Consider the following 14746-nt stretch of genomic DNA (forward strand, 5'->3'; position numbering starts at 1 on the left):
CACAAATAAATATTGCATTTATCGACCAAATTTTTTCACGAACATAAAGTACAATAGGTCACAAGAAAACCATCTCAGAATAGCTTGGATAGGTAAAAGCATTCCAAAGTTATTACCACAAAGTAAGGCCGGATTCACACGAGCGTGTTCGGTCCGTACGTCGGCCGCATTTCCCAGACCGAACACACTGCAGGGAGCCGGGCTCCTAGCATCATAATTTTGTACGACGCTAGGAGTCCCTGCCTCTCCGTGGAACTACTATCCCGTATTGAAAACATGATTACAGTACGGGACAGTTGTCCCGCGGCGAGGCAGTGACACCTAGCATCATAGATAACTACGATGCTAGGAGCCCATCTCCCTACACTGTGTTCAGTCCAGGAAATGTGGCCGACGTACAGACCGTATATCATGGACTGAACACGCTCATATTTGAAGAAAAAAAAATCGGCTACATCCACAAGGACAAAACAGGCTGAGTCCTAAGAGGGGTTAACCGCTGTTTTATGCAAATAATGAAATAAAAATATCTCAAAACTCAATAAACAAGACCCCACACAGAAACATTAACGGGAAAAAAAAGAAAAAAAAACAATTTCAAAATTCAATGAGGCAAAAATGTAAAAATACGCTACGTCCTGGAAACCAAAGCTATGTGCGAGTCACAAAATATTGCTCCATTTCCTAGTGCCAGCAGGGGGAGAACTTCCTCCTTACATTTCAGTGGTTCCTGACTGTTCTGCTTTTGACACCCACTCATTTGGTCTCTACGGCCTCCAGCATCTTTCGCTCACTTATCCCTGCGGGGATCCGGCTACATTGCTCACTTACGGCACAATAAAATTAGCCGCAAGCCCCTCCCCAACACTCGAACCCGCCAATCTCCACCACACGATTTTGTTGCAACCAGATGACCCGTGTAGCAGACACGCCCCCTCTTCGTGACGCAGCGGTTTAGGGGCGTGGCTGTAACTGTTGACCAAGTTTGGCACTAAACGAATTCGTTCTTCCACGTGACCGGGCCCCGGGAGCAGCGCTAGAGATGGAGGCGGCGGGTGTGGGCTGCGCTGCCAGGAATGACGAGGTGAGCGTAGAGCATGTGGGGCGAACCGTGCAGGACCAATGTGTGAAGTCTCACTGGCCTGAGCAACAGCAAAACTTGCTGTAGCTTATGTGAGACTGGCAGCTTTATTACTGCTGTCTGAGCTGTTCTTGTGACAATGGTTATCTTATAAATAAAGATTTATAGAGTCAAACTTCTCAAAAGGGCTGTTCTGGGTGAGGAACTTGTATGATATGCAAATGAAATAATGGCGTTGTGGTCTTTACAAGTCGAATCCCTCTTCTCTGGAGGCAATTGCTTAGGCAGCAATTCCATAATACCTGACCGTTCTTGTCAGGCCACACACATTCCCTGCAGCCAGCACCTAAGAGCAAATTTACTATTCCACGCTAGGCCCACCAGAGCAGAAACTGCTTTTCGGGTCCTTTCGCACTTGCCACATGAGCTTTCGCCTTTATTTATATGGCCCCGTTCACCTCATGGGTGTGAGGTCAATGGTGCCAGTATGTGCGCTATCCGTTTACGTTCGAGCTGGGCGATTTTGACAAAAAATTAAATCTAGATTTTATTTATTTTTTTCAACCCTATGGGCGACTTTTGCTTTGAATCTCGATTTTTCTTATTACTATTAAATAAACTGAAAAAAAATACCAAGATCTAATAGATTTTCTTTATATAAATAACTTTTTAACATATATTACATTAATGATTGTCCATAACTTCACAACTTTTAGCCTCTGCACATCCTTTTTTTTAAAATATTTATCAGAAATGCAATTGGAAAAATGTTTATCTAATTGATTAGAAATTCTGTTAACCTGTTCCCCCCCCCCCCCCCTGCCCATCACCACCTCGGCCGGTCTCCGACATTGCGGGTGAGAGCAGTGTAAATTGCAGCAGAGCGGTCACTTTGGGGGGAGATTACATTATAGTGTCTAAGCTCGAGCAGGACCCTGTGCATTACCGGTTCCACGATGGTATTTTAAATAAATGACGTTAAGACCGGATTCACACGACCGCGGTTGGACCGTGAAAAGCGATCCATGTGTCAGCCAGATTTCCTAGCTTATCAACGGTACATGCGAACGGGACCCTCCTGTCATCATAGTTATTTAGGCTACATTCTCACGACCATGAAAAAAAAAATGGTTATTAAACAGTGACAGTGACGTCAGGGGCTCCCTCTAAGAGTGGAATCCCCGGCAACGCTCTGACCGGGGATTCCACTCCAGGAGTAGCCCCTGATGTCGCTGTCCATATATGGAAAGTGACGTCAGGGACTCAATCTAGGAGCGGAATCCCAGACCAGGGCGGTGGCATATATGGACAGACACGTCAAAGGCTTCCCCAAGACAGGAGTCCCCGGCCAGAGATCTTGCGATCTGCTACTAGAGGGAGCCCCTGAAGTAACTGTCCATGTATGGACAGACACGTCAGGGGCTCCTGCTGGAGCTGAATACCCGACCAGAGGTTGCTGACGCTCTAGCAGTGGATTCCGCTCTTAGGCTCCATGCACACGACCGTGCCCGTAATTACGAGCACGGCTGGCCACGGACAGACGTCCGTATTTATGGGCCGTTCTCCCATTTTAAAGTATGGGAGCACAGTGCGTAAAAGAAAAAAATAAGACATGTAAATATACGGGAAGGTGTCCGTCGGCCATAGAAATGAATGTGTCTGTAATTACAGACTGTATTTATTGTCCGTAATTACGTGCGATTTTACCGTGGTGTGCATGGGGCCTTTGAGGGACAGTGACGTCAGGGGCTGCTCCTGGATCGGAAACCCTGGCCAGAGCACTATGGACGCTCTGGCTGGGGTTTCTGCTCCTAGATGGGATGGTATCTACAAGGGGGAGTTGCTATCTACTGGGCAGTGTAGATGCACTATACTAAGAGTCCCTGCTTTCCCACGGAACTGCTGTTCCGTGCTGTATCATTTTGGATAGTACAGGACAGCAGTTTCGTGGGGAAGCAGGAACTCCTAGCACCGTATATGACTACAATGGCAGAGCCGGGACAGAACAGTGAGCAGATTAGGCGACCAGGCAGGTGACGAGTGAATCAATTTAAAAAACAGAATAGTCCGAGGCCTCGAGGGCGATTTAATTGAATTAATTTGATCGCCCAGCCCTAATTTACGTAGCGACATATGTCACTGCATGCCTATACAGTGTCTTACGTCTGAGGCTTCCATTGGTGGTACAGCCTCCCGAAGGTATCCCTCAAATGCATTGTGTATAGACCACTACTGGCTCGGCCACATGATCGGGGTTGTCATGAGGCAACCATTTTAATTAGGGGTTGTTGAGCCATTTGTGTTACAGAGCACGTTTCCTCCTAACACGTGTAAGATAAGGCTCTGCTCACAGTTGCGTCACGGCTCTCATTTACAATAAGCCATGATGTTGTGCACGATGGAGCCAAATGATGGCTGACCGTTATACGATCGATGCAGACAATTACTGTCGCTCTGTTGACTTCTAAAGGGGTGTGTTGGGTCCCATTGACGTTTCTGACGTTTTAATGGAAACAATTGCCCTGCTTGCTGCCCTATTCTTGCTATCAAGTGACCGAAACCTCAACAGAATGTCATAGCGCAAATGTGAACAGAGAAGTATTGGAGCCCTGCATCTTCCACTCCAGGGCCAGATTTGTATACAGCTGTATATGGATTGAACCCCTTAGTATTGGCTATAGACTGCCCAAATTTTTGCCGAATAATCGTTCTCATAACCACTATGTTCCCCTACCTTCCATGTGTACCAGCCAACCCATATGGGGTGTTGTAATTATCGAGGGAGGGAGATGCTTCTGGTTTATCTATAAATAAATAATAGGATTGAACAAATTAAATCAAACCTTTCCGATCACCGTTTCCCCTGATGGGCGGTCGGTGTATACATTATATTGCCTCATGTCTAGATAAACTATGTAATGGAAAGAAGGACCGGTGATATGTATATATAAATCAGAGCACCCGTTTATATACTGACCAGTTTTGACTTTGTGCTTTATGCAGATGAGCGTTGCAAATCTCATCTTTCACCAGGGAAAAACTGACAGTTTTGGATCAGCGCTCAATCAGGATTGTCAGAATGCGTGTCCGTTTTTAACGTTCATGTAGCATCAGTTTTTCATGTCCGTCAAATGAAACTTCCTGCTTTCTTTTCAGCTTTTTCTAGCAACCCATCAGTGAAAAACGGACCGCACTCGGATGGCATCTGTCTGTTGTACAATTTTTTTCATGGACCTATTGACTTAAATGGACGTCTAACGCGAGAATCGGACCAAACTAGTGCATGCAGAAAATTGAATGTGTGAATAAGCCCATTGACTTTAATGTCTTGGCGTTCAGTCTGTGTGCGGTCAGTTCCACAATTGGTCAGCCCACAGAAATAAACATCGCTCGTCTGAATAGGGCCTATGGGTGCAGTTAGTTGTAGAAATGTTTGCAACAAAATCTGACCCATGTGAATCCATCTTAATGCAAGTAAAATGGGTAAAATGGTCTGTCTATGATTGTATAGAAAATAACAGAAGGAATGTGGTCCATCTGGTATTATCCTAGAACAAGTGCCCCTCTAAGGATGCCTTAGAGGGGCGCTTGTTCTAGGATAATAGAAGCCGGAGATGCTGTCAAAAATCGCAGAAAAAATAGAGCATCGTGCAGCGCTGTTTTTTTCCCGTGAGATGCCGAACACCAAGACGGAAACCAAACAGACCTTATTAACCGCTTCCCGACCATCAACGTTAAATTAACGTCGGCGCCTGCTGGGCTTTGTGCTGTGCCGATGTTAATTTATGTTCCTCATGTCGGCGATCGGGTCCCCAAGAGTGCGTCTAGCACCCGGAACGGGCTGTTGCTATCACCCTCTGATCCTGGGTGCTCTCATCAGGGCCTGATTGGTTTCCCTGATTGATCGCAGGGAAAGTTTGTTGTAGCAAACTTTCCCAGGGACCAATTGCGGGTGCTGCCGTTGGTTGTCATGGCAAAACCGGATGCCATACGGCCTCCAGGTCTGCCATGCACGGAAGCCTATGAGGACCAGCCGGAGGCTGATACTGATAGGCTTCCTGTCGGTGTGACTCTCATCGTCACACTGACAGTTTATAATACGTTACACTACCTAGGTAGTGTAATGTATTATAGCAGCTATCAGTGCTGCGGGTCTAAAAGTAAAAAAAAAGTTTGATAAAAGTTGTTACAAAAACAAAAAATGCTTTTTTTTTTCCTATAATAAGACTTTTATTATAGGAAAAAAATGAAACCGTTAAAAAAAAAAAAGTACACATATTTGGTATCGCCGCATTCGGAACGACTCAAACTATAAAACTGTAATATTATTTTTCCGCACGGTGAACACCGCAAAAAAAATAAAGTAAAAAACAATGCCAGCATCAATATAGAATAAAAAGTGATCAAAAAGTCGAATGCACCTAAAAATAGTACCAATAAGAACTACACCCCGTTACGCAAAAAACAAGCTCTTACACAGCTTTTTTGACTGAAAAATAGAAAAGTTATGGCTCTCAGAATATGGTGACACAAAAAAGAAATAATTTTCTAGAAATGTGATTTTATTGCGCAAACGCTACAAAACATAAGAAAACTATACGTATGGTATCTCCAAAATTGTATCGACCCACAGAATAAAGTAAAATGTCATTCATAGCGCACGGTGAACCCTGTAAAAAAAGACAAAAAAAACTGTCAGAATTGCTGGTTTTTGATCACCTTGCTTGCCAAAAAATGAAATAAAAAGTGATCAAAAAATCGCATGTACCCTAAAATTGTACCAATGAAAACTACAGGTTGTCCCACAACAAATAAGCCCTCACACAACTCCGTTGGCGAAAAAATAAGGTTTTGGCTCTCAGAATATGGCGACGCAAAACATGGAGAGCGTTCCAAAAGTAGACTAAGATTGGGCACTATTTATCAGTACACCCCCGGCCACATATCTATGAATTATTTTTTAGTTACCTCATTATTATACCCTCTTATTCGCACAGATTACACATGCTCCCACATTATAAACTGAAATACGAGTAAAACCCGAAACAAAACTACTACCAAGCAGAATCTGCACACCGAAAGCCAAATGGTGCACCCACATATGACATTTTATACCCGGGAGAACCCGCTCAACATTGTATGCGGTATTTGTCTTCAGTGCACTAAAATGGTATATCAGTGGAAAACTGTAATTTTCACTCTACCATCCGCTGCGTATTAACCCCTTCGCGCACCATGACTTAATAGCATGTCGTGGCGCGGGGAATATATATGGAGAGGGCTTATGCGCTGAGTCCGCTCCATATGCTGCAGGTGTCTGCTGTGTATTACAGCTGACACCCTGGACTAATGGACAGGAACAGTGATCGCGCTGTCACATGAGCCTGTAAAAATAACATGCTGCAATACATTAGCATTGCAGTGTATTGTACCAGCGATCTAATGACTTGAAATTTTCACTTTGCACCATCCACTGCGCATTAATTATTAATGGAAAAACACCTGTGGGGGCAAAATGCTCACTACACCCTTTAAAATGCCTCAAGGGGTGTAGATTCTAAAATGGGGGTGACTACTTGGGGGTTTGTTTTAATATTTGACCTCGGAGCCCTGCAATTGTGGTCCAATGCTGTGAAAATCACCGAAATAGACCTCAAATGCGCATGGTGCTCTTCACTTCTGAGCTCTGTCATATGTCCAGGCAAATGTTAAATGTCTTGAGGGGTGTAGTTTTCAAAATGGGGTCACTTCTTGGGGGCTTCCTCTGTTACTCTGGTACCTTAGGGTTTTGCAAATGCGACACGGCGCCCTAAACTAATCCAGCAAAATCTGCATGCCTAATAGTGTTCCTGCGTTTGTGAGCCCTGCCGTTTGTCCAATCAGCAGTTTATGACCACATGTGGGGTATTTCCGTACTCTGGAGAAATTGCTTTTTCTCCTTTTTACTCTGAGGAAATAAAAATATTAAACTTTTTAGGGGAAAAACTCATTTTTACGGCCTAATTCCAATAAATTCTGCAAAAGACCAGTGGGGTCTAAATGCTTACTATACCCCTAGATAGATTCCTTAAGGGGTGTAGTTTCCCAAAAGGGGTCACTTTTGGGTGTTTCCTACTATTTTGGTCCCGCAGGCACTTTGCAAACGTGACATGTCATCCGAACACCATTTCAATTAAACTTGAGCTCTAAATGCTGATCCTTCCCTTTTGACCCCTGCCGTGTGTCCAAACAGCAGGTTATGACCACTTATGGGGTATTGCCATAATTGGGAGAAATTGTTTTTCAAATGTTGGGGTGCTTTTTCTCCTTTTAGTTTCATTAGAAAAAATGTCGCTTTTAATTTTCACGGCCTAATTCCACTAAAGTCAGCAAAAAAACCTGTGGGTTCAAAATGCTCACTATACCCCTCAAATAATTTCTTGAAGGATGTAGTTTCCCAAATGGGGTCACTTTTGGGAGGTTTCCACTGATTTGGTCCCTCAGGGGCTTTGCTCATGCGACATGGCACCCGAAAATCATTTCAGCAAAACTTGCTCAAAAAGCCAAATGGTGCTCCTTCCTTTCTAATCCCTGTCGTGTGTCCAAACAGCAATTTATCACCACATATGGGGTATTGCCGTAATCAGGAGTAATTCCTTTTCAAATGTTGGAGTTTCATCTACTTTTATGCCTTGCAGAAATTTTCAATTTTACATTATATTGGAAAAAATGTCGGTTTTTATTTTTACGGCTTCATTACACTAAATTCAGCAAAAAAACTGTGGGGTCAAAATGATCAATATACTCCTTGATAAATTCCTTGAGGGGTGTAGTTTGCCAAATGGTGTCTTTTTGGGGGTGTTTTCGCTGTTTTGGTATCACAAGACCTTTTCAAACCGGACATAGTACCTAAAATATATTTGAATAAAAAGGCCCCAAAATCCTCTAGGAGCTCCTTTGAAACACAGACCTCCGAAACAGTGAATTAGCGCACTAGCGCCACATGTGGGATATTTCTAAAAACGGCAGAATGCGTGCAATAAATATTGAGCTGCGTTTCTCCGGTAAAACCTGTGTTACAGAAAAAAAAAGGATTAAAAATGAATTTCTGCAAAAAAAGGAAATTTGTAAATTTCATCCCTACTTTGCTGTAATTCTTGTGAAACGCCTAAAGGGTTAATAAACTTTCTAAATGCTGTTTTAAATACTTTGAGGGGTTCATTTTTTTTAAATGGGGGGATTTATCGGGATTTGCATTGTAAATCAAAACCACTTCACAACTGAACTCATCCCTGTAAAAATAGCCTTTTGAAATTTTCTTGAAAATGTGAGAAATTTCTGTTTAAAATTCTAAGCCTTGTAACGTCCTACAAAAATAAAAGGATGTTAAAAAAAACTGTGCCGATCTAAAGTAGATGGGAAATATAGACATATGGGAAATGTTAATTAGCATTTATTTTGTGTGGTATAACTGCCTGTCTTACAAGCAGATACATTTAAATTTAGAAAAATGCAAATTTTTGCATTTTTTCGCCAAATTTTTGTGTTTTGCACAATAAAATACTGAATCTATCAACAACATTTTACCACTAACTTAAAGTATAATGTGTCACGAGAAAACAATCTCAGAATCGCTTGGATAGGTATAAGCATTCCAGAGTTATTACCACATAAAGTAACACATGTCAGATTTGAAAAATGGGGCTGCGTCCTGAACGTGCCAGCTAGTCCATATTCTTAAAGGGAATGTGTTGCCAGAAAAACATGTTTGTTTTTTTTTTAATTAAACATTTAGTGTGTAGGTGATTAAACATTGTTCACATTTTTTTTATTTTTTTCACGAGTCAGGAAATATTATAAATTAGATTCTAATTTATCATATTTCCCATTGCTGGTCACTAGATGGAGCTATTCCCAAAATTGCAGCATTGCAAAATTGGGTAAAAAGCCCTCGCTCTAGTGAGCTCTCAGCATCCCCCCCCCTCCTTTATCCTGGCTAGTGCCGGGATAAACGAGGGGTTTGAACGGTCTAACCTCCTACACTGTGTGTCGCCATTTTTTGAGCTAACACACGGTGTAGTAGGTTTACATACAGTAGTAAACGTACACGAACATACATTGAAATCTCTTACCTGCTCCTGCCGCCGCGGCTCCCTCCGGCCCGTCCGCTCCGTCTGCTGCCGCTGGTCCAAGTGCACAAGTCCGGAAGCCGCGACCGGAAGTAGTAATCTTACTCTCCGGCCGCGACTTCCGGTCCACAGGAAAATGGCGCCGGACGGCGCCAATTTCAAATTGGACTGTGTGGGAGCGGCGCATGCGCAGTTCCCACACAGACGGCGTACACAGAAGTGGATGGGACGGGAGCCGTTCGCAGTCCCTATGGGACTGTGGCTGCCGTATTCCATGTCTGTATGTGTCGTTAATCGACACATACAGAAATGGAACAAAAAATGGCAGCCCCCATAGGGAAGAAAAAGTGTAAAAATAAGAAAAAGTAAAACGCAAACACACAAATAAATATAAACGTTTTTAATAAAGCACTAACATCTTTAACATATGAAAAAAAAAATTGTGATGACACTGTTCCTTTAAGGGGTTAAAAGATTTACAGTTCTGTGCTGATTTTATAGTGTCACTATATGGGTTAAAGCTCAGTTTTGCTTCAAATCCCTGATTCCCTTCACTCAGTTAGATGTGTGTGTGTATATATATATATATATATATATATATATATATATATATATATACCAGCATAGAACGAAGTAACGGCACCAAGGACTTCAGGGCGGATGAAAAACAGGGTGGATTTATTCACCTCAAGAAATCACAGCAACGTTTCTGTTCAACAGGAACCTTTCTCAAGCCATCAGATGTCCTTGGTGCCGTTACTTCGTTCTATGTTGGTATTTATCTGAAAAGAAGGGGAATTGATTCATCCCCTGGTAACGAGCACATGGCCTGATTTGCTTGATATATGGAGTGCTGTGTTTCCTTGCTTCTGGATCGTATATATATATGTGTATATATATATATATATATGTGTGTGTATGTAGCTCTGCCTTTGCAACCATTTTTGTGATTTCCAATGCAAAAAAAAATCATACCATTTTGTGTCTGCAGCTCTTATGCAAACATGGCTCGATTCATCTGAATGTAGTCTTTGCAGCAAGCACATGCATCTCTGTAATCCCCATTTGGATAAATGGGACAGTCCCAGATATTTCTGCAACAAATCTGCTACTTGTTAACCCCTTAAGGACGCAACCTTGTTTTGGCCTTAAGGCTCAGACACCATTTTTGAAATTGGACATATTTCACTTTATGTGGTAATAACATCGGAATGCTTAAAGAGGCTCCGTCACCACATTATAACTGCCCTATCTCCTATATAAGAAGATCGGCGCTATAATGTAGGGGACAGCAGTGCTTTTTATTTAGAAAAATAATCTATTTGAAACCACTTTATTAGCGATTTTTAGCTTTATGCTAATGAGTTTCTTAATGTCCTAGTGGGCGTGTTTTTACTTTCGACCAAGTGGGCGTTGTACAGAGGAGTGTATGACGCTGACCAATCGGTGTCATGCACTCCTCTCCATTCATTTACACAGCAGCATCGCGTTCTTACTAGAACACGATGTGCAGCCACATACACAGACATTAACGTTAACCCCTTAAGGACACAGGTTTGTTTTGGCCTTAAGGCTCAGAGCCCATTTTTCAAATCTGACATATTTCGCTTTATGTGGTAATAACGTCGGAATGCTTAAACCTATCCAAGCGATTCTGAGGTTGTTTTCTCGTGACACATTGGGCTTCATGTTCGTGGTAAAATTTGGTCGATATATTCAGTGTTTATTGGTGAAAAATTGCAAAATTTAGAGGAAAATGTTGAAAAAATAGAATTCTTCAGAATTTAAATGCATCTGCTTGTAAAACAGACGGTTATACCACCCAAAGTAGTTACTAGTTCACATTTCCCATATGTCTACTTTAGATTGGCATCGTTTTTTGAACATTCTTTTATTTTTCTTGGACGTTACAAAGGCTTAGAACCTAAACAGCAATTTCTCATATTTTTAAGAAAATTTCAAAAGCCTTTTTTTTAAGGTACCTCTTCAGTTTTGAAGTGGCTTTGAGGGGCCTATGTATTAGAAACCCTGATAAAACACCCCATTTTAAAAACTAGACCCCTCAAAGTATTCAAAACAGCATTTAGAAAGTTTTTTTTTTAACCCTTCAGGCATTTCACAAGAATTAAAGGAAAGTGGAGGTGACATTTGCAAATTTGATTTTTCTTGCTGAATTTCAATTTTATTACATTTTTTTTTCTGTAACACAGAAGGTTTTACCAGAGAAACACTACTAAATATGTATTGTCCAGATTCTGCAGTTTTTAGAAATGTCCCACATGTGGCTCTACTGCGCTCGTGGACTAAAACACAAGCCCCAGAAGCAAAGAAGCACCTAGTGCATTTTGAGGCCTCATTTTTATTAGAATATATTTTAGGCAGCATGCCAGGTTTGAAGAGGTGTTGAGGTGCCAAAACAGTAGGAATCCCCCAATAGTGACCCCATTTTGGAAACTGCACCCCTCAAGGAATTCATTTATGGTTGTTGTAACCATTTTGACCGCTCCGTTTTTTCACAGCACCTATTTGAATTGGGCTGTGAAATTAAAAAAATGACATTTTTTCCAATAAGATGTCAATTTGTGATCAAAATTTCTTATTTTCACAGGGAACAAAATACCCCATTTTGTTGTCCAATTTCTCCTGAGTGCAGCAATACCACATTTGTGGAGATAAACTGCCGTTTGGGCCCATGGGAGGCCTCAGAAGGGAAGGAGCGCTGTGTGTTCTTTGGAGTGCAGATTTTGCTGGTTTGGTTTTCGGGTGCCATGTCGCATTTGCAGAGCCCCAGAGGTATCAAAGCAATGGAAACCCACCAGAATTGACCCCATTTTGGAAACTACACCCCTCAAGGAATTCATTTGTGGGTGTTGTGATCATTTTGACCTTATAGTTTTTTCACAGAACTTATTTGAATTGGGCTGGGAATTAAAACAAAATAAATTTTTTCCAATAATATGTAGTTTTGGCTGAAAATTTCTTATTTTCACAATAAATAAAATACCCCATTCTGTTGTGCAATTTGTCCAGAGTGCAGCAATGTGGTGATAAACTGCCGTTTGGTCCCATGGGAGGGCTCAGAACGAAAGGACCACCATTTGGCCTACTGGGGATTTTCTGGTGCGAAGTCATGTATGCAGAAGCCCCTGAGGTACCAGTACAGTTGAAACCCGCAAGAAGTGACCCCGTTTTAAAAACTACACCCTTGAGGCATTCATCTAGAGGTGTAGTGAGCATTTTGACCGGAGACATACACCCCATAAACTGTAATGTTGGTTCTCACGGGTACGGCAATACCCTCAATGTGGCTGTTATCAGCTGCCTGGGCACACAGCAGGGCTCAGAATGGAAAGATGAGGGGGATAAGCTGTGCGGAGTGCATCAGGGTAAGTAAAATTGGGGTAAATTATAAACCAAGGGATGTATGATAAATTTTAAAACACTCTTTCATACAGAGCTCTGGTTTTTCGGGACACGCGTCACATTGATATATTGTGCCCTCCCTTATTCCCCTCTTATAGCAGACTTTGCACCTCTTTTGACTTTTTCCCTTCTTGCCAGTTTGGGGAACTTCTGGAAAGTGTGCGTGTGGCCTCACTTCCAGAAGTACTGGGTGCCCCCCCTTCCTGGTCCCTAAAGATTAGGTTCTTGATAACCACCTCTTAAAATTCCAGGAAAGTTCCCCTCTGGCCTGTACATCGACGTAGCACGTACACATTGTACAATGCCATCGGTATGATGTGCACGGTCAGCTTCTTATACCACACCGCATGGCGCTGTAGGGCTTCAGGACTTGATCTGACAAGTCCACCCCTCCCATGTACCTATTGTAGTCCAGGATGCAGTCTAGTTTGGGGGTCTATGTACTGGTACCTCCTACTGGTACATGGGTGCTGGTGTGGCATCTCCCTGGTCTTGTACTTGACACACAATATGTTGCTGCTATAATGTGCCCTGCTCTCACCCCTTCTTGTTTGCCCAAGCAGAGTCTTAGGGAGGCCTCTCAGATTTCTTCTAGCAGTGCCGCATGCCACAGGACTACTGAAAGCGAGGCAGTTGAAGAGTGGGATGCTGGTATAAAAATTATCCACTTAGAGGTGGTAACCCTGGTCCAGCAGTGGGTGCACCAAATCCCACACAATTTTTGCATTAACTCCCAGTAAGGGGGGGGGGGGGGCATTATGGGGGTTGACTACTGGTGTCCTTCCCTTTATATATCCTAAATTTGTAGGTATACCCTGATGCACTCTCGCAGCTTATACATCTTCACGCCATACCTTGCCCTCTTACCCGGCAGGTACTTGCGGAATTGAAGCCTCCCTTTAAAATCTACAAAGGACTCATCAATAGAAATACACTTCTCGGGGGTGTATGCTTGGGAAAACCGGGCACTGAAACAGTCTAATAGGGGTCTCCGTTTATACAAACGGTCAAAACTGGGGTCATCTCGGTGTGGGCACGGCTCATTATCAGTATAATGTAAGAAGCGAAGTATTGCTTAATTTATTAATTTTTTTAGGTTTCAGTTCAGTTCTGACGTTGCTTTGAGGTACCCATATATTAGAAACCCCTATGAAACACCCCATTTTAGAAACTAGACCCCTCAAAGTATTCACAACAGCATTTACAAAGTTTATGAACCCTTAAGGTGTTTCACGGGAATTTAGAGCAAAGTAGAGGTGAAATGTACATATTTATTTTGTCAGAAAATCCTCTTAAAACCTTTTGTGTTATAAAAAAAATGGTATAATCAGAGAAACGCAACTCAATACTTATTGCCCAGATTCTGTAGTTTTGAGAAATATCCCACATGTGGCCCTAGTGCGGTAATGGACTGAAGCACCGGCCTCCGAAGCAAATGAGCACCTGGTAGATTTTGAGCCCTCCTTTTTATTAGGCACCATGTCTGGTTTGAAGAGGTCTTGTGGTGCCAAAACAGTGGAAAACCCCCAAAAGTGACCCCATTTTGGAAACTAGACGCCTTGAGGAATTCATTGCAGTTTTCATGGGGGGAATGCGACTTTTTGATCAGTTTTTATTCTATTTTTAAGTGGCGCGGTGACTAAAAAACAGGAATTCTACTATTGTTTTTTTATTACATTTTTTTTACAGCGTTCACCGTGCGCTATAAATGACATATTAACTTTATTCTGCGGGGCGATACGATCACGGCGATACCAGATGTTTATAGTTTTTTTTATGTCTTATGGGGTTTGCACAATAAAATACTTTTTGTAAAAAAATCATTTACTTTTTGTGTTGCCTTATTCTAAGAGCCACAACTTTTTTATTTTTCCATCAAGAAAGCCGTGCGAGGACTTGTTTTTTGCGTAACGAACTGTGGTTTCGATCAGCACCATTTTTAGGTACATGCGACTTTTTGATCTTTTTATTCCATTTTTTGGGAGGTGAAGTGACCAAACAATTGTGATTCTGGTACGGTTTATTATTATTTTCTTTTATGCCGTTCACCGCACGGGATAAATAACGAAATAATTTTGTAGTTCAGGCCGTTACGGACGCGGCGATACCAATTATGTATAGTTTGTTTGTTTAT

General features: G+C 42.2%; 1 protein-coding gene across 2 annotated transcripts in view; it reads left to right on the plus strand.

The window, feature by feature from the left end:
• Positions 1-925: 925 nt before the first annotated feature.
• ATF7IP2 (activating transcription factor 7 interacting protein 2) overlaps positions 926-14746 on the plus strand; it is a 92608-nt gene continuing 78787 nt past the window's right edge. The window contains exon 1 of one of the 2 annotated variants that reach the window (XM_075830092.1): positions 926-1084. In XM_075830092.1, coding sequence (XP_075686207.1) covers positions 1043-1084 — 42 coding nt within the window. In that variant the 5' untranslated portion in view covers positions 926-1042. The remainder of the gene's footprint in view (positions 1085-14746) is intronic. The other variant, XM_075830091.1, reaches the window with a different exon arrangement.

Source organism: Rhinoderma darwinii, chromosome 6 (assembly GCF_050947455.1).
Source record: "Rhinoderma darwinii isolate aRhiDar2 chromosome 6, aRhiDar2.hap1, whole genome shotgun sequence".
NCBI lineage: Eukaryota > Metazoa > Chordata > Amphibia > Anura > Rhinodermatidae > Rhinoderma > Rhinoderma darwinii.